Here is a 19586-nt window from a genome sequence, read left to right on the forward strand (position 1 = left end):
TTTGGCATTTATTAAAGAAATAATTTAATTTCAAGTGGCTCCCATGGTATTATATATTTATAGAGTCTCTAATAACAATCTAGTATTGTTGGCACAAAAGCCTTGGATTTCTGAGTTAATTCTAGATAATAAAACACATTTTTTAGCAAAGTCTTCATTTATGGTAGAGAAGTGGCTCCAAGAAGATGCTAAGACAGTTTAGTTAACTAAGTATTACATGTAAAATCAGTTTTTACTAACATAGTATATATATGCAACTATATACGTATATGTATACTCAACCAATTTATAGCCCTCAAAATAAAAATAATATTCAAGGGAAATCATTACATGTGCAAGACATTTCAGTGTCAGCGTGTTTCCTTCATTGATGTGAAGAATAAATTCTCCCCTTTCCGGAGAATCAAAACCCGGCTGCCATGTCACACTTCACATTCCAATAGGGAGTATGGTTCAACAGTGCCTACAGAGAATTTAGAGAGAACAAGAAATTTACCGCATTTTAACTATATTTATTTTTTAATATCCAAAATAAGAGATGGCATAAAAATGTAATGACATTTTATAACAAATTATTTAAATTAAACAAAATACAGGGAATACCTTATGCTCCAACTTTAATAGGCAGATCCAAATATCTGACAAAAAGTATGCCAATATATAGCAAAAAATTTAAAATTTATCAATGAAGCAACACTCTAGGATTAGAGATGACTTTACATCTAGACAGTAGAAAACCATCTGCGATCCCTGATCAAATGTCCCCTCCACATTTCTCAAACACTCTGAAACACACCAGACACTCATTCAGTTTTTGGAGGAAGGAATTATCATTACCAGAGGCTTTTTTTTGTTTGTTTGAATGTTCACATCCCTAGAGATATAACTTTTGATGTAGCTATTAGTAATTAACATATTTCTATAATTCAAATGTATTTAGAACCCAGGAGGGTATAAGACACATTTACTGTGAGCTGCTTTACCTGTTTAAATTCATCATCTCCTTTGGTCTAAGAAAATAATACTTGATGGAAAGAATGACTTAGAAGCTCTTCCCTCAGGAAGAGGGGATCATCTCAGATTTAAAGGCACAGGATACTGAACAGAGAGATGCATGACCATCACAACAAACTTTGCCTTGAGTCAGGTTGACTCACATGCAACAGTAGTTTTCTCAACCTTGAAAAAGGTATAGTGCCTACCTCCTAGTTTTGCAGTGGCCAGGTAGGGAGATAACAACACACATAAAGGGATTAACATAGTGTGTAATGCCCAGAAAGCACCCAGTGCCAGATGTTATTATTAATACTCTTGAATGCCAATACTATGGTTGGCACAATAATTTATAAAAAGAAGAGAAACTACTCATGGAAGAGCTAACAGTCTAGTTGGGATCCATCAGAATTATATTTGTCTATAAGTAACAATAAGCCCTGTTACAGTGGGTTAGGTAGATACAGGTTTATTTATCTTATGCAATCAGAAGTCCATGGGCAGGTATTCCAGGTCTGCCTTAACAGGCTGACAATGACTTCAAGGAGCAATGCTCCTAGCTTCCCACACTGCCATTCCTTATCACGTGGCCTTCCTCAGTGCGGAAAGGTATCAAAGCACAGTAGTTAAAAAGAGCACAAATTCTCTGGTCAGACTCCCTGGTTCAAATTTCAGCTCTGACACTTACTAGATGAGACTTCGGACGATTTACTAAACCTATGTAACACAGATTCCTCATACATAAAGTGGGGATAACAACTGTTTCTTAGAGAACTGATATAGGGATTAAATAAGCTAATATAAGCAGAAGTACTTCAAACAGTACCTGGCATATAGAAGGGGGATGCAGCTAAAAGAAATTTCTGTCCATATCTCATTGGCAAGAAAGGCTGGGGAAAAGAGATATGTAAATAAGAACATTGCTTCCGCAAACAAAATGAGGGTCCCATAAGGAAGGGGAATGGATATCAGATATGGGCTTAGTAACATCTAACACAACAGGAGATGGACATAAATAACTGTAGGTGATGTAACGAATACACAATGGGAGTGGAAAAGAAGTTGGGTGGGGAGTTCTAAATTAGCCCAAGAAAGTGGAGGAAACTTCATCATAAGGAGATGGCATTTGAGCTGTGACTGAAGAATGAGCAGGAACTCTGCAGGAGGACAAAGTCTGCGGGAAATGTAGAAGTCAAGTGATGGTACTAGAAGAGAGTGATATGTAGAGAAGACTGTGATGGGAAGTAACTCTGACAAAGAAGAGTCAATGCTATTTATTAAGACACCTAAGCTTTCAGAGAAGAGTTGAGAGCAGCACAAGGATTATAGATCCATGTTGAGAGGGTTAGCTTGAGGTCAATACTTTCCTTTCAACCAGCATGGCTATATATTTTTCTCCAGGAATATTATGTATATCATGGGACAGGAGAAATAAATTGGATGGCTGAATTGAGCACGGCTGGGATTGGCAGGGAAGGTACTACAAATGCCCAAGGAGTGACAGAATTGAGAAAGACAATGAGAGTGAACTGACTGAAGAGAAGTCTGAGGATTGAGTGAACTCAAGAGTTCAGTATGGTTAACGACAACAAGGATGAACACATAACAAAACAAGCAGAAACATAAACAATATCTAATGAAAAAGTCAAATGAGAAACCAATTCTATCTTAGAAAACATCAATCCACTCGTCCATTCTCCCCTTATACTATCCACTATCCAAATACAAATCCAAAATGTACCATGCCTCAGGAAGAAAGGACAATCACAACATAAAATTTAAATTATAACTCTTCACTTTAGTTTACAAAAATATAGAGAATGATATGATTAAATGCATTATGTAGGATGTAAAACCAATTCTAGGGACACAAAAATTTGCCACCCCAAAATGTGTCTCTTTGGCATGAGGATTAATTTAAGCTGATTATTTTTAAGAAACAGAAAACTCAGGAAGTTTTTTCTTGTTACCTCTTCCTTAACTGCCTAAAAGAATTTAGATAAAGGGCTAGTTCCCAGAATAGAGCTATCACCAGAGATACATGCAAAGAATATGGGCTGGCTGTGATAGGGGAGACTCAGCTGGGCCTAGAGATCAAGTCCACTCTGTGTACCATGACCCAGCAAACATCTGTTTACCAAACATTTGCTTTTCCATCTGCATGTGAATTCCCTTTCTCACCTCTGAAGCCCCAATCCACTACCCCCAACATCCTCTTTGGTCTTTAGCTGAAGATGACATTTAAGGTGAGGATTTGGCCACTCTGGCAAGTTACTGGGTTTTCCTGGGTCTGTCTCTTGGATACATGTTATTAAACTTTTGTTTGATTTTCTCCTGTTAATCGGTCCCATGTCAGTTTAATTCTTACACCAACTAGAAGAACCTAAGGGTAGAAGAAAACTTCTTCTTTTCCAACACGATATAACAAAAAGGGATGTAAGAAAAATAACTCAATAAAAATATTTATACAGGAGACCTTCAAGATGGCAGAGGAGTAAGACGTGGAGATCACCTTCCTACCCACAAATACATCAGAAATACATCTACATGTGGAACAACTCCTACAGAACACCAACTACTGAACACTGGCAGAAGACCTCAGACCTCCCAAAAGTTATATATATTTTTTCCATTTTCTCTTTTTGGGAGTATGTATACATATGCTTAGTTGTGCAATTTTGTCTGTATAGCTTTGCTTTTACCATTTGTCCTAGGGGGCTTTCTGTCCATGGTTTGTTGTTTTTTTTCTTGAGTATACTTTCTAGAGCTTGTTATCATCGGTGGATTTTTTTATTGGTTTGGTTGCTCTCTTCTTTCTTCTTCCTTTAATGACTTTTTAATTTTTTAACATATTTTCTTTTATTTTAATAACTTTATTTTATTTTATTCTTTCTTTCTTTCTTTCTTTTTTCTCCTCCCTTTTCTTCTGAGCTGTGTGGCTGACAGGGTCTTGGTGCCCTGGCCGGGTGTCAGGCCTGTGCCTCTGAGGTGGGAGAGCCAAGTTCAAGACACTGGTTCACCAAAGACCTCCCGGCTCCACATAATATCAAACAGCGAAAGCTCTCCCAGAGATCTCCATCTCAAGGCTAAGACCCAGCTCCACTCAACAAACAGCAAGCTACAGTGCTGGACACCCTATGCCAAACAACTAGCAAGACAGGAACACAACCACACCCAATACCAGAGAAGCTGCCTAAAATCATAAGGTCAGAGACACCCCAAAACACACCACCGGATGTGGTCCTGCCCACCACAAAGACAAGATCCAGCCTCATCAACCAGAACGTAGGCACCAGTCCCCTTCACCAGGAAGCCTACACAACCTGCTGAACCAACCTTAGCCACTGGGGGCAAACACCAAAAACAATGGGAATGAAGAACCTGCAGCCTGTGAAAAGGAGACCCCCAAACACAGTAAGTTAAGCAAAATGAGGAGACAGAGAAACACACAGCAGATGAAGGAGCAAGGTAAAAACCCACCAGACTAAACAAATGAAGAGAAAATAGGCAGTCTACCTGAAAAAGAATTTAGAGTAATGATAGTAAAGATGATCCAAAATCTTGGAAATAGAATGGAGAAAATACAAGAAATGTTTAACAAGGACCTACAAGAACTAAAGAGCAAATAAATAATGATGAACAACACAATAAACGAATCCTATGTCTATATCATTATATGAGTACATGTGTTTCCTAGTGAAATCATAATAATAATTAACTGAGGCTAAGTCTTTTAGAAAATACCTCAGTAAATCAAAATATTCCCCATAGTACATGCTGTTACTGACCCACTCAGATCCACTGAAGCAGACAGAAGCACTAATCTGCATAAAATTGCCCTCTGTTGAGGGGACCCCATTCTCAAACACCTCCTCAAGGAAGCTACGCCCACCCTACTATACCCAAGGACAGCTCACAATGACTCAAGGCAGGAACAACAACATGGTATAATTTATGCTCAAAAGACCCTAGGTATCAGGCTGAGAGTAAACTTTATTTGAAACACATTATTTCTGAGTTCTCTCTTCTGCCCTCTCCTGCTTTCCTCATATTGTGCAGGTTTCTCCCAAAAGAACATTCTCCAAAAATCACATGTGTTGGGATTCCTGTCTCAGAATCTGCTTCTGGGGAAGCCCACCCAAGACATTCCCAAATCAAAAGTAAAAAAGGAAATAAATGCAGTTAAAGTAGTTCAATGTTTTGCTATTTTCATACATGAAAAGTCATTTAAGTCACTAAAAGAACCTAAAGAGTAAAGAAAAAAATTCTGGCTCTACAGGCACCATGCTCTGTTTCACACTGTTTGAGGAAGTGAACTTTACCTCTGTTCTTCTTTCTGCAGGCGCACATTTCTTAAATATTTAATGTATCCTGCATAATACTTTTCATGTGCTTTCTTTTCTATTTTTTCAAATTTAGTATATGCAAAATCAGGATGCACAAAGTTATATCTTGGAATCTTTGTGAAAATCGTCCTACAATATGAGCAAGACATGTTAATATTTAGGTGTATATATATGCATTTATTCAATCAGTATTTACTGAGGGCCTCCTATGCCAGGAGTTGGGCACAGAATGGTGAACAGGACAGATTCTAGTCCTTTTATATACCAAGACATTATTACATGTAGAAATAGAATGATATCTAATTTTCTTCTTAACCTAATCACAGGAAATCCCTAAGATCATTGGGAAGAAGTAGCATCTACCCTAAACCCACTCTTGGAGTATTAGTCAAGTAGGCAATTTGCGCAATTCTAGATTACAGATGGAACTAGATCTGAATCTGATTAGTGTTTCCTAATAGTTAATTACTTTTAGATCACTGGGATCAAAATCATAAAAGAATATATAGAATAATGAATCCTTTTGTTAAATCATGCTTTCTTAATATCTCAGAGCTTATGAAATAACCATCAGCAATAAATCTATACAGAGAAAAAAAATCCAAAGAAGAACTGCAAACTACTGTACAACTCACATTCACTCAACTGGGTGCATGTACTTCCTTTCACCTACCACATATTTTCCATAAAAACAAAAAGTACAATTATTCACATCTTTTGGCCTTAGGCTACCTCAGTCTTCAGCAAATTTTATTAATCATTGAGATTCTCACCCTTAATAATTAACTCCTAAGTATAAACCTAGTAGTCATATACAGTCAAATGAAATTTAATCTAATATCTAATATTTCTTCCTGTTTTTGATAATTCCTCAGTGGTAACAGTAATACAGCTTGAAATGAGTTAAAGTCTTTAAGAGATTGAGGCAATAAGAGAGAAACAAATGCTTTGTTACTCAGATAGTTGTTGATATATTTAAATCTCCCTTCAGGCTCTGGGATCCTTAACCACCTTTAGAACCTAGAAATAATTCCTATATCTGAAGTCCCTACCTCTGTAACAAGGAGAGAAGGAGGGACTTAAAATAAATAGTACAGGAGGTGCCTGAAGTGACAAAGAGCTGGTTACTAGCATATCTAAATGCTTATCAGCTCTTTAAAGAATAAACTTTAAGAAATACCTCTGCAACTTTGAGTAGGTGGTTTTTTTTAAATGTGCAAAGTACAGACAACAAAAATTACTATGTAAATAAGGCATTTTTCCTCATTTATTAAAAAAATTTTACTGAATGCCTACTATAACATACTATTCTAAACACAAGACATATACTGCATTAAATAAAACTAGACAAAAATTCTTATTTTCTTCTCAAAAATTGAAAAGGTAAAAAGCATTAAAAAAAACCCCAGCAATTATAATTACCAACAACTTAATACACTATAAAATTTCATTACTTAAATTTTCATTACTATTTGCTAGCCAGAAAATAACTGGACTAAATTTTGTATTTCTGTTAGCATGGAAAAGAGTAAATTGAGAAAAATAATTATGGCCATGGGATGCTTATGTTAGCCTTCTTCAAAAAAATCCTGGCATTTTGAGATCATCTGATTAATACTTAGGAACAAAATGTTAATGTTGAATTAACACGTTATATCTCTACATAGATATATTTGTATAAGCATAGGAAAGAATTGAAAATGATACATTTAAAAATTATTTCCAGGGCTTCCCTGGTGGCGCAGCGGTTGAGAGTTCGCCTGCGGATGCAGGGGACACGGGTTCGTGCCCCAGTCCGGAAGGATCCTACATGCCACGGAGCGGCTGGGCCCATGAGCCATGGCCGCTGAGCCTGCATGTCCAGAGCCTGTGCTCCACAACGGGAGAGGACACAACAGTGAGAGGCCCGCATACTGCAAAAAAAAAAAAAAAAAAAAAAAAAAAAAAAAAATTATTTCCAGCAGCTACCTCTGTAGGGTGGGATGAGTTTTCCTTTTATTATACTGTATAATTATTTTAAATGGAGTCTGCATAATTTTTATGTTTGTGTGTTTTATGGTACTTGTCAAGTAAAAAAAAGAGAGATAAAGACTGCTGTGGATGGAATTTGTAAAATAAAATCATAAAACAGACTATATAAAAACCCAGAATTTTTCAATTGTGGATAATAAAACAATTATGGACTAAAAAATCAAATGGTATTTTAAGAAAATGACTATAAAAGTAAGTGAACTTGAAGACTCACCAAAGGTAAAGAGACAAGTAGAGAAAGCCCAGGGACATGGTCAAGTTTAGACAGTTAAACAAGCAGACAGAAAAGAAACCCAGTTCATCCTCAAATGTATAAAACCATTCCTGAGCTAATGGCCCAAATAAAGATGTCAGGTTGACTGGGTTTATTCTCACTAAGCATTGACATGGTAGTAATTTCTTTGAAAATGGGATAATTTTTAAATTGAGGCTTACTATCACTCATAGTCCTTATAATTGGGGAGGTTTTAGTTCACTTTGGTAAAGGTTATTGGAAATGTGATTTTGAGGGGATTGAACAAAGATGATAGCATAGGGATGAAGATAATGACAATGAAGATGAGAACAACTTGTTTATCACAGTTTAAAATTTTTTTTTTTTTTTTTTTTTTTTTGCGGTACGCGGGCCTCTCACTGTTGTGGCCTCTCCCGTTGTGGAGCACAGGCTCCGGACGCGCAGGCTCAGCAGCCATGGCTCACGGGCCCAGCCGCTCTGCGGCATGTGGGATCTTCCCGGACCGGGGCACGAACCCGTGTCCCCTGCATAGGCAGGCGGACTCTCAACCACTGCGCCACCAGGGAAGCCCCAGTTTAAAATTTTTAATCTTAGATAATTTCAGGCTCTCAGCCATAATTAATGAACATGACTACTCTGAGGACTGTATACATTTCCAAAAGTGATTATTTCTATTATTCTTCTCTACTTGTTAACAGCATATTTTAAGAATCATCTGGTAAACCATTCACAAGTCCTGGCAAGTATGCAATAGAGATGAGAGGTTAGATGACAGCATTCAGCAACCACTCCTCTGATGTAAAAGAAAAAAAAAAAGGGCTTCCCTGGTGGCACAGTGGTTGAGAGTCTGCCTGCCGATGCAGGGGACACGGGTTCATGCCCCGGTCCGGGAAGATCCCACATGCCGTGGAGCGGCTGGGCACGTGAGCCATGGCCGCTGAGCCTGTGCATCCGGAGCCTGTGCTCCGCAGCGGGAGAGGCCACAACAGTGAGAGGCCCGCGTACCACAAAGAAAAAAAAAAAAGAGAGAGAAAATTAAATTTTACTACTATTATTATTATTACCATCACTAATTTGTTACAGCAGGATCTGATAAGATATCTGCATGTCATGCTGGTTATTGTATCTTACAAAATTTCAGGTTCTTAATATAGCACATTACCTGAAATGTTTATGCTCTTCTCCAGACCAGATACTTGCAGCTTGGTCATTGGGAAAGGCTATCAGAGCATCCTTTATTAACTCCTTACTTGTGTTATGATTGTGAATGTGTGTCGTGGTTGATTGAAGCATTGCGACAGGTGCATGGTCCTTGTATTTTGCCAAGTCTTTCACCACAAACTGTCCCATAGGATTACTGATCAAAGGGGATATACCTTTTAGAGAACTGAATATTAAGTGTAAATATGGTTTTTTTGAATTTCCATGAATTAATTACTACACTAGACCACTGGTTCCAACTTAAAGCTAAATCCCTAAGCAAATTCAGAAAATATGAATAATTCATTTAATAAATGGATCTACATAAAACAATTTAGCAAAATAATGCATGCATAAGTAATAAAAATGCATGCAAAAAAACTATAACACGGTAACTTGAAGGACTGGGTTGGCACACATGAAACTGAAATTTTTATACGTTAAAGAGAGTTGAATATCAGCAATTGCATATGGTTCAATGTATAAGAGATAACTGAGAATTAGTTGAAACAGCAGCAACCAGAAAATCCATGGAATGGTCAAAACCAGTTTACATTATAGACTCAAACAAAGAAGTAAAAGAATAAAATATAAAAAACATTAAAATATTTAATAAATTTTACAGATCACTAAACCAGTGCTAGTCAAAGTGAGATCCTCAAAATGGCAGCATCAGCATCTACTGGAAACATGTTAGAAATACAGATCTTTGGGCTCCAACAAAGACCTACTTAATAATCAACACTGGGACATAGGGCAGTCCTAGATGCACACAAAAGTTGAGAACCATTATATTAGACCACATTTGATATATACAGCTAAGCATTAGTATGTTAAGATAATCCTGTATTAACCAAAAATAGATAAATAAATGGTAAGCACCCCCAATAGCATACCAGGATTAATTTTCATCACAACTTTCTTGGTGGAAGGTTTGCAGACACTACTGAAATATAAACATATCTGATGGAGAGTCTTCAGGGACAAAGACTGCAAATTTTCATCTGTCACTGAGCCAATAATCTCTATAAATTGCTTCACTTTAAAGACTCCAACTTGATGTGGAATGAATAAACATGTCACATTCTGAAAAAAGAAAAGTGACCAATTGCTATAGGCTGAATGTTTGTGAACACCTAAAACTCATACTTTCTTTTTTGTTTTTTGCCTTTTTTTTGCCACACTGCGCGGCACACGGGATCTTAGCTCCCCACCAAGGGATTGAACCCGCACTCCCTGAAGTGGAACTGTGGAGTCTCAACCACTGGACTGCCAGGGAAGTCCCTGAAACTCATACGTTAAATCCTCGTATGTTAATAACTCATATGTTAATGCCCTATGGCAGGGGTCCTCAACCCCAGGGCCACAGACTAGTACCGGTCCCAGTCCGGTCCACAGCCTGATAGGAACCGGGCTGCACAGCAGGAAGTGAGCGGCAGGCAAGCAAGTGAAGCTTCATCTGTATTTACAGCTGCTCCTCATCACTCGCATTACCGCCTGAGCTCCGCCTGTCAGATCAGCAGCGGCATTAGATTCTCATAGGAGCCCGAATTCTACAGTAAACTCTGCATGCGAAGGATCTAGGTTGCACGCTTCTTATGAGAATCTAATGCCTGATGATCTGAGGTGGAGCTGAGGTGGTGATGCTAGTGGTGGGGAGCAGCTGCAAATACAGATTATCATTAGCAGAGAGGTTTGACTGCACAGAGACCATAATAAATTAATTGCTTGCAGACTCATATCAAAACCCTATCAGTGGGCTTCCCTGGTGGCACAGTGGTTAAGAGTCTGCTTGCCGATGCAGGGGATGCGGGTTTGTGCCCCAGTCCGGGAAGATCCCACATGCCGTGGAGTGACTGGGCCCATGAGCCATGGCCGCTGAGCCTGCGCGTCCGGAGCCTGTGCTCCGCAACGGGAGAGGCCACAACAGTGAGAGGCCTGCGTACCGTAAAAAAAAAAAAAAAAAAAACAACCTATCAGTGAGTGGCAAGTAAAAACAAGCTCAGGGCTCCCACTGATTCTGCATTATGGTAAGTTGTATAATTATTTCATTATATATTACAACATAATAATAGAAATAAAGTGCACAATAAATGTAATGCGCTTGAATCATCCCGAAACCATCCCCCCCGCCCCGATCCGTGGAAAAATTATATTCCACGAAACCGGTCCCTGGTACCAAAAAGGTTGGCGACCGCTGCCCTATAGGATAGAATTAGGAGATCAGAGCCCTTGTTAAAGAGGGTCCACAGAGCTCCCTAGCCCCTTCCACCATGTGAGGATACCACAAGAAGTCTGTGACCAGGAAGAGGGCCCACACCTGACCATGCTGGCACCCCAATCTGGGACGTCCAGCCTCTAGAACTGTTAGAAATAAATTTCTGTTGTTTATAAATTGTGCAGTCTATGGTATTTTCTTACAGCAGCCCAAATGGATTAAGAAAAACTATTGTACTGTTAGTACAAAATAAAAAGCAAATAAAAAAATATTGCTTACAAATCTTTAAGGAAAGCTAATTTATCATGGTGATATGAAAGTCTTTAGAAATATCATATACAGCATTGACAAACCTTCAAGATACACATTATTGGAAAATTATCTAAGAAAAAATTAAGATTAATGGTACCGAAGCACTCCCAGAACGGCAGATTAAAGACCTCCAAATAGTTACTCATCCACAAACGGAAAGAGAACACTAGGAAAACTGTCAAAATCAACTTCTCGTATACTTGAAAATTACCTAAAATATTGCAAAAGTCCAGAGTATTTTTTTTTTTAAATGGCTGAATTCTAAACAAGTAACAGGCTTTGTGGCATTTTTACCTACTGTAATCACATCCTCTTATTCCAGCTTCGTGCTCTCCTTGAAAAACAACAGCCTTGCAACTATGGTAACTGTGAAAATGATGAGCCTAGCAGCCATCGAGGGAGAATCGGTCTAAAACTCTCCAAAAACCCCATCCCCAGAGAAGTGCTCATATGTGTTCTGTCTGAAAGCTAGCTGAAAAGCCTAGTTTGAGAGCATGGCTTTAACTGACCTGATTCAGAGCTCACTCTGTGTGAACAACTCTCTCCCTAGGGTTTTGCCACCCTCCCCTTGAAAAAGAATCAGCTGCAATTGTTGGACGTCACAACGACCTGAGATAGCATTAGCATTTAAGGCTAATAAGAAATAAGAGGATAAACAAACAAAGCCAAAAATGTTCAGAGGGTATTAGAAAAGCTCTGACATATTCCTGGCAATCTCGATTGCCACACACATGTGCAAGAGAGTGTATATCCCCAGGAAAGATTTGAGAAGTATCTAATCTGGCACCTCTGGCTGACGTTGGGACTCTGTACAAGGAGGACTTGAAGCCAGAAAGAGTTGTAAACTACCTGGTAGAACACTGAAGTCATGGCCCACCCAACACATTTATACAGAGGTACTCAGCAAAGGCTGTGAGACATATGGAATCAAGGAATTTAAGGGAGTCTCTGCCCAATCATTAGCTGACCACTAAATTAACTGAGCAACACTTGATTGTCTGCACACAGCAAAGAAAACAACCTTTACAGAATTAGCCTAGAAAGTCACTAAACAAATAAAACAACAACAACAAAGAGCAAAACTCCTGTGGGAGGGCTTCCCTGGTGGCGCAGTGCTTGAGAGTCCGCCTGCCGATGCAGGGGACACGGGCTCGTGCCCCGGTCTGGGAAGATCCCACATGCCGCGGAGCGGCTGGGCTTGTGAGCCATGGCCGCTGAGGCTGAGCCTGTGCCTCCGGAGCCTGTGCTCCGCAACGGGAGAAGCCACAGCAGTGAGAGGGAGAGGCCACAACAGTGAGAGGCCCGCGTACTGCAAAAAAAAAAAAAAAAAAAAACTCCTGTGGGAGATCTGATTTCCAGAGTTGTCAAATTATATTATTTAAAATGCTGAGTTTTCAACAAAAAATTACTGGACACTCAAAGAAGTAGGAAGTTACAGCCAATACACAAGACATTCAAGAGGACTACAGACTAATGTCCTTTATGAATATATATGCAAAACTCTACCAAATATTATCAAATTGAATTCAGCAACACATACAAAGGATTATTCACACTATGTACAACTATGTAAAACTCCTCTGCCATATAACATCACATTCGGTCTTGGGAAGAAGTTTTTGGATTAGACTTCAAAAGCACATACAACAAAAGTAAAAAATAGACAAGACTGCATCAAACTAAAAACCTTCTGTTCAGCAAAAGAAACAGTCAACATAGTGAAGAGACATCCTACAGAATGGGAAAAATACTTGTGAACCATCTAACTGATATAGGGTTAATATGCAAAATATATAAGGAATTCGTACAAATCAAAAGCAAACTAATAATCTGGTTAAAAAATGGGCAGGTGCAGTGGAAACATGGTGGCGGGCATGGAGTGAGCCGCTCCGCGTCGCCGCTGCACCTGCAGTGTGCCTCGGTAGTGGTGAGTCCTGGTACAAGACCACAGTTTCATAAGCCATCTCCTACTGCATAAGGATGGCCAACCTCAGCATGAGACAGACCTCTGGACATTGATGGCTTAAGGTCTTCCTATAAAAATCTACTACTGGACAGACCTTCAAGATGGTGGAAGAGTAAGACGCGGAGATCACCTTCTGCCCCACAAATACATCAGAAATACATCTACACGTGGAACTGCTCCTACAGAACACCTACTGAACGCTGGCAGAAGACCTCAGACCTCCCAAAAGGCAAGAAACTCCCCTGTACCTGGGTAGAGTAAAAGAAAAAAGAAAAAAACAGGGACAAAAGAATAGGGACCAGACCTGCACCAGTGGGAGGGAGCTGTGAAGGAGGAAAGGTTTCCACACACTAGGAAGCCCCTTCACGGGCGGAGACTGCGGGTGGCGGAGGGGGGGAGCTTAGGGGCCACGAGGAGAGCGCAGCAACAGGGGTGCGGAGGGGAAAGTGGAGAGATTCCCGCACAGAGGATCGGTGCCGACCGGCACTCACCAGCCCTAGAGGCTTGTCTGCTCACCCGCCGGGCGGGTGGGGCTGGGAGCTGAGGCTCGGGCTTCAGTCAGAGAGCAGGGAGAGGACTAGTGGCATGAACACAGCCTGAAGGGGGCTAGTGCGCCACAGCTAGCCGGGAGGGAGTCCGGGAAAAAGTCTGGACCTGCCGAAGAGGCAAGAGACTTTTTCTTCCCTCTTTGTTTCCTGGTGCGCGAGGAGAGGGGATTAAGAGAGCTGTTTAAAGGAGTTCCAGAGACGGGCGCGAGCCGCTAAGGCCGATGCTGCCACCACCAAGAAGCCTGTGTGCGAGCACAGGTCACTCTCCACACCTCCCCTCCCGGGAGCCTGGGCAGCCCGCCACTGCCAGGGTCCCGTAATCCAGGGAAAACTTACCCGAGAGAACACACGGCGCGCCTCAGGCTGGTGCAACGTCATGGCGGCCTCTGCCGCCGGAGGCTCGCCCCGCACTCCGCACCCCTCCCTCCCCCCGGCCTGAGTGAGCCAGAGCCCCCACAGCAGCTGCTCCTTTAACCCCGTCCTGTCTGGGCAGAAACAGACACCCTCGCACGACCTACACGCAAAGGCGGGGCTCAATCCAAAGCTGAGCCCCGGGAGCTGTGAGAGCAAAGAAGAGAAAGGGAAATTTCTCCCAGCAGCCTCAGGGGCAGCGGATTAAATCCCCACAATCAACTTGATGTACCCGGCACCTGTGGAATACGTGAATAGACAATGAATCACCCCAAATTGAGGCGGGGAATTTTGGGAGCAACAATATATATATATTTTTCCTTTTTCTATTTTTGTGAGTGTGTATGTGTATGCTTCTGTGAGTAATTTTGTCTGTATAACTTTGCTTTTACCATTTCTCCTAGGGTTCTGTCTGCCCGTTTTGTTTTTCTTTTTTTAATATAGCTTTGAGCACTTCTTATCATTGGTGGATTTGTTTTTTGGTTTGGTTGCTCTCTTCTTTCTTTTTATTACTCTTTAATTTTCTTATTTTTAATAATTACTTTTTTATTTTAATAACTTTATTAAATTTTATTTTTAAAAATTTTTTGTTCTTTCTTTTTCTCCTCCCTTTTATTCTGAGCCATGTGGCTGACAGTATCTTGGTATTCTGGCCAGGTATCAGGCCTGTGCCTGAGGTGGGAGAGCCAAGTTCAGGACATTGGTCCACCAGGGCAATGGTAATATCAAACACCAGTCCCACCAGCTGGACATGGTCCACCAGCTCCACGTAATATCAAACAGAAAAAATCTCCCAGAGATCTCCATCTCAACACCAAGACCCAGCTGCATTCAATGACCAGCAAGCTACAGTGCTGGACACCCTATGCCAAACAATTAGCAAGACAGGAACACAACCCCACCCACTAGCAGAGAGGCTGCCTAAAATCATAAGGTGACAGACACCCCAAAACATACCACCAGACACAGACCTGCCCACCAGGAAGACAAGATCCAGCCTCATCTACCAGAACACAGGTATTAGTCCCCTCCACCAGGAAGCTTACACAACCCACTGAACCAACCTTACCCACTGGGGATAGACACCAAAAACAACGGGAACTACGAACCTGCAGCCTGCAAAAAGGAGACCCCAAAAATAGTAAGTGAAGCAAAATGAGAAGACAAGGAAACACACAGCAGATGAAGGAGCAAGGTAAAAACCCACCAGACCTAACAAATGAAGAGGAAATAGGCAGTCTACCTGAAAAAGAATGCAGAGTAATGAGCGTAAACATGATCCAAAATCTTGGAAATAGAATGGAGAAAATACAAGAAACGTTTAACAAGGAAATAGAAGAACTAAAGAGCAAACAATGATGAACAACACAATAAATGAAATTAAAAATTCTCTAGAAGGAATCAATAGCAGAATAACTGAGGCAGAAGAACAGATAAGTGACCTAGAAAATAAAATAGTGAAAATAACTACCACAGAGCAGAATAAAGAAAAAAGAGTGAAAAGAATTGAGAAGAGTCACAGAGACCTCTGGGACAACATTAAATGCACCAACATTCAAATTATACGGGTCCCAGAAGAAGAAGAGAAAAAGTAAGGGAATTTGAAGAGATTATAGTTGAAAACTTCCCTAATATGGGAAAGGAAATAGTTCATCAAGTAGAGGAAGTGCAGAGAGTCCCATATAGGATATATCCAAGGAGAAACATGACAAGACACATTAATAAAACTATCAAAAATTAAATACAAAGAAAACATATTAAAAGCAGCAAGGGAAAAACAACAAATAACATACAAGGGAATCCCCATAAGGCTAACAGCTGATCTTTCAGCAGAAATTCTGCAAGCCAGAAGGGACTGGCAGGACATATTTAAAGTGATGAAAGGGAAAAAACCTACAACCAAGATTACTCTACCCAGCAAGGATCTCATTCAGATTCGACAGAGAAATTAAAACCTTTACAGACAAACAAAAGCTAAGAGAATTCAGCACCACCAAACCAGCTTTATAACAAATGCTAAAGGAACTTCTCTAGGCAGGAAACACAAGAGAAGGAAAAGACCTACAATAACAAACTCCAAACAATTAAGAAAATAGTAACTGGAACATACATATCGATAATTACCTTAAATGTAAATGGATTAAATGCTCCAACCAAAAGACACAGACTGGCTGAAGGGATACAAAAAAAAGACCCGTACATATGCTGTCTACAAGAGATCCACTTCAGACCTAGGAACACATACAGCCTGAAAGTGAGGGGATGGAAAAAGATACTCCATGCAAATGGAAATCAAAAGAAAACTGGAGTAGCAATTCTCATATCAGACAAAATAGACTTTAAAATAAAGACTATTACAAGAGACAAAGAAGGACACTTCATAATGATAAAGGAATCAATCAAAGAAGATATAACAACTGTAAATATTTATGCACCCAACATAGGAGAACAGCAATACATAAGGCAAATACTAACAGGCACAAAAGGGGAAATTGAAAGTAACACAAGCATAGTAGGGGACTTTAACACCAACAGACCAATCACAAGCACAGAAGTTGAAACTGTGATTAAAAATCTTCCAACAAACAAAAGCCCAAAACCAGACTGCTTCACAGGCAAATTCTATCAAACATTTAGAGAAGAGCTAACGCCTATGCTTCCCAAACTCTTCCAAAATATAGCAGAGGGAGGAACACTCCCAAACTCATTCTACAAGGCCACCATAACCCTGATACCAAAACCAGACAAAGATGTCACAAAGAAAGAAAACAACAGGCCAATATCACTGATGAACATAAATGCAAAAAACCTCAAAAAAATACTAGCAAACGGAATGCAACAGCACATTAAAAGGATCATGCACCATGATCAAGTGGGGCTTATTCCAGGAATGCACGGATTCTTCAAATACGCAAACCAATCAATGTGATACACCATATTAACAAATTGAGGAACAAAAAACATATGATCATCTCAATAGATGCAGAGAAAGCTTTCGACAAAATTCAACACCCATTTATGATAAAAACCCTCCAGAAAGTAGGCATAGAGGGAATTATCTCAACATAATAAAGGCCATATATGACAAACCCACAGCCAACCTCGTCCTCAATGGTGAAAACCTGAAACCATTTCCACCAAGATAAGGAACAAGACAAGGTTGCCCACCCTCACCACTATTATTCAACACTGTTTTGGAAGTTTTAGCCACAGCAATCAGAGAAGAAGAAGAAATAAAAGGAATCAAAATTGGAAAAGAAGAAGCTGTCACTCTCTGCAGATGACCTGATACTATACATAAAGAATCCTAAAGATACTACCAGAAAACTACTAGAGCTAATCAATGAAGTTGGTAAAGTAGCAGGATACAAAATTAATGCACAGAAATCTCTGCATTCCTATACACTAATGATGAAAAATCTGAAAGAGAAATTAGGGAAACATTCCCATTTACCATTGCAACAAAAAGTCTAAAATACTTAGGAATAAACCTACCTCAGGAGAAAAAAGACCTTTATGCAGAAAACTGTAAGACACTGATGAAAGAAATTAAATATGATACAAATAGATGGAGCGATATACCATGTTCTTGGATTGGAAGAATCAACACTGTGAAAATGACTATACTACCCAAGGCAATCTACAAATTCAATGCAATCCCTATCAAACTACCACTGGCATTTTTCACAGAACTAGAACAAAAAATTTCACAATTTGTATGGAAATACAAAAGACCCCGAATAGCCAAAGCAATCCTGATAAAGAAAAACAGAGCTGGAGGAATCAGGCTCCCTGACTTCAGACTATACTACAAAGCTACAGTAATCAAGACAGTATGTTACTGGCACAAAAACAGAAATACAGATCAATGGAACAGGATAGAAAACCCAGAGATAAACCCATGCACATATGCTCACCTTATCTTTGATAAAGGAGGCAAGAATATACAGTGGAGAAAAGACAGCCTCTTCAATAAGTGGTGCTGGGAAAACTGGACAGCTACATGTAAAAGAACGAAATTAGAACACTCCCTAACACCATACACAAAAATAAACTCAAAATGGATTAGAGACCTAAATGTAAGGCAAGACACTATCAAACTCTTAGAGGAAAACGTAGGCAGAACACTCTATGACATAAATCACAGCAAGATCCTTTTTGACCCACCTCCTAGAGAAATGGAAATAAAAACAAAAATAAACAAATGGGACCTAATGAAAATTAAAAGATTTTGCACAGCAAAGGAAACCATAAATAAGACAAAAAGACAACCCTCAGAATGGGAGCAAATATTTGCAAATGAAGCAACTGAGAAAGGATTAATCTCCAAAATTTACAAGCAGCTCATGCAGTTCAATATCAAAAAAACAAACAACCCAATCCAAAAATGGGCAGAGGACCTAAATAGACATTTCTCCAAAGAAGATATACAGATTGCCAACAAACACATGAAAGGATGCTCAACATCACTAATCATTAGAGAAACGCAAATCAAAACTACATTGAGGTATCACCTCACTCTGGTCAGAATGGCCATCATCAAAAAATATAGAAACAATAAATGCTGGAGAGGGTGTGGAGAAAAGGGAATCCTCTTGCACTGTTGGTGGGAATGTAAATTGATACAGCCACTATGGAGAACAGTATGGAGGTTCCTTAAAAAACTACAAATAGAACTACCATATGACCCAGCAATCCCGCTACTGGGCATATACCCTGAGAAAACCATAATTCAAAAAGAGCCATGGACCACAATGTTCATTGCAGCTCTGTTTACAATAGCTAGGACATGGAAGCAACCTAAGTGTCTATCGACACATGAATGGATAAAGAAGATGTGGCACATATATACAATGGAATATTACTCAGCCATAAAAAGAAATGAAATTGAGCTATTTGTAATGAGGTGGATGGACCTAGAGTCTGTCATACAGAGTGAAGTAAGTCAGAAAGAGAAAGACAAATACTGTATGCTGACACATATATATGGAATTTAAGAAAAAAATGTCATCAAGAACATAGGGGTAAGACAGGAATAAAGACACAGACCTACTAGAACATGGACTTGAGGATATGGGGAGGGGGAAGGGTAAGCTGTGACAAAGTGAAAGAGCGGCATGGACATATATACACTACCAAACGTAAGGTAGATAGCTAGTGGGAAGTAGCCGCATAGCACAGGGAGATCAGCTCGGTTCTTTGTGACCGCCTGGAGGGGTGGGATAGGGAGGGTGGGAGGGAGACGCAAAAGGGAGGGGATATGGGAACATATGTATATGTATAACTGATTAAATTTGTAAAATAAAAAAAAATTAAAAAAATAAAA

The 19586-nt window shown here is 39.7% G+C and overlaps 1 protein-coding gene across 1 annotated transcript in view; it reads right to left on the reverse strand.

The window, feature by feature from the left end:
* Window positions 1-19586, reverse strand: part of CFAP47 (cilia and flagella associated protein 47) — a 299411-nt gene that overhangs the window by 254785 nt on the left and 25040 nt on the right. The window contains 6 exon segments of the mRNA XM_060086541.1: window positions 331-426; window positions 429-463; window positions 4640-4686; window positions 5316-5468; window positions 8768-8981; window positions 9702-9891. Coding sequence (XP_059942524.1) covers window positions 331-426; window positions 429-463; window positions 4640-4686; window positions 5316-5468; window positions 8768-8981; window positions 9702-9891 — 735 coding nt within the window.

Source organism: Mesoplodon densirostris, chromosome X, assembly GCF_025265405.1.
Source record: "Mesoplodon densirostris isolate mMesDen1 chromosome X, mMesDen1 primary haplotype, whole genome shotgun sequence".
In the NCBI taxonomy this organism is placed as follows: domain Eukaryota; kingdom Metazoa; phylum Chordata; class Mammalia; order Artiodactyla; family Ziphiidae; genus Mesoplodon; species Mesoplodon densirostris.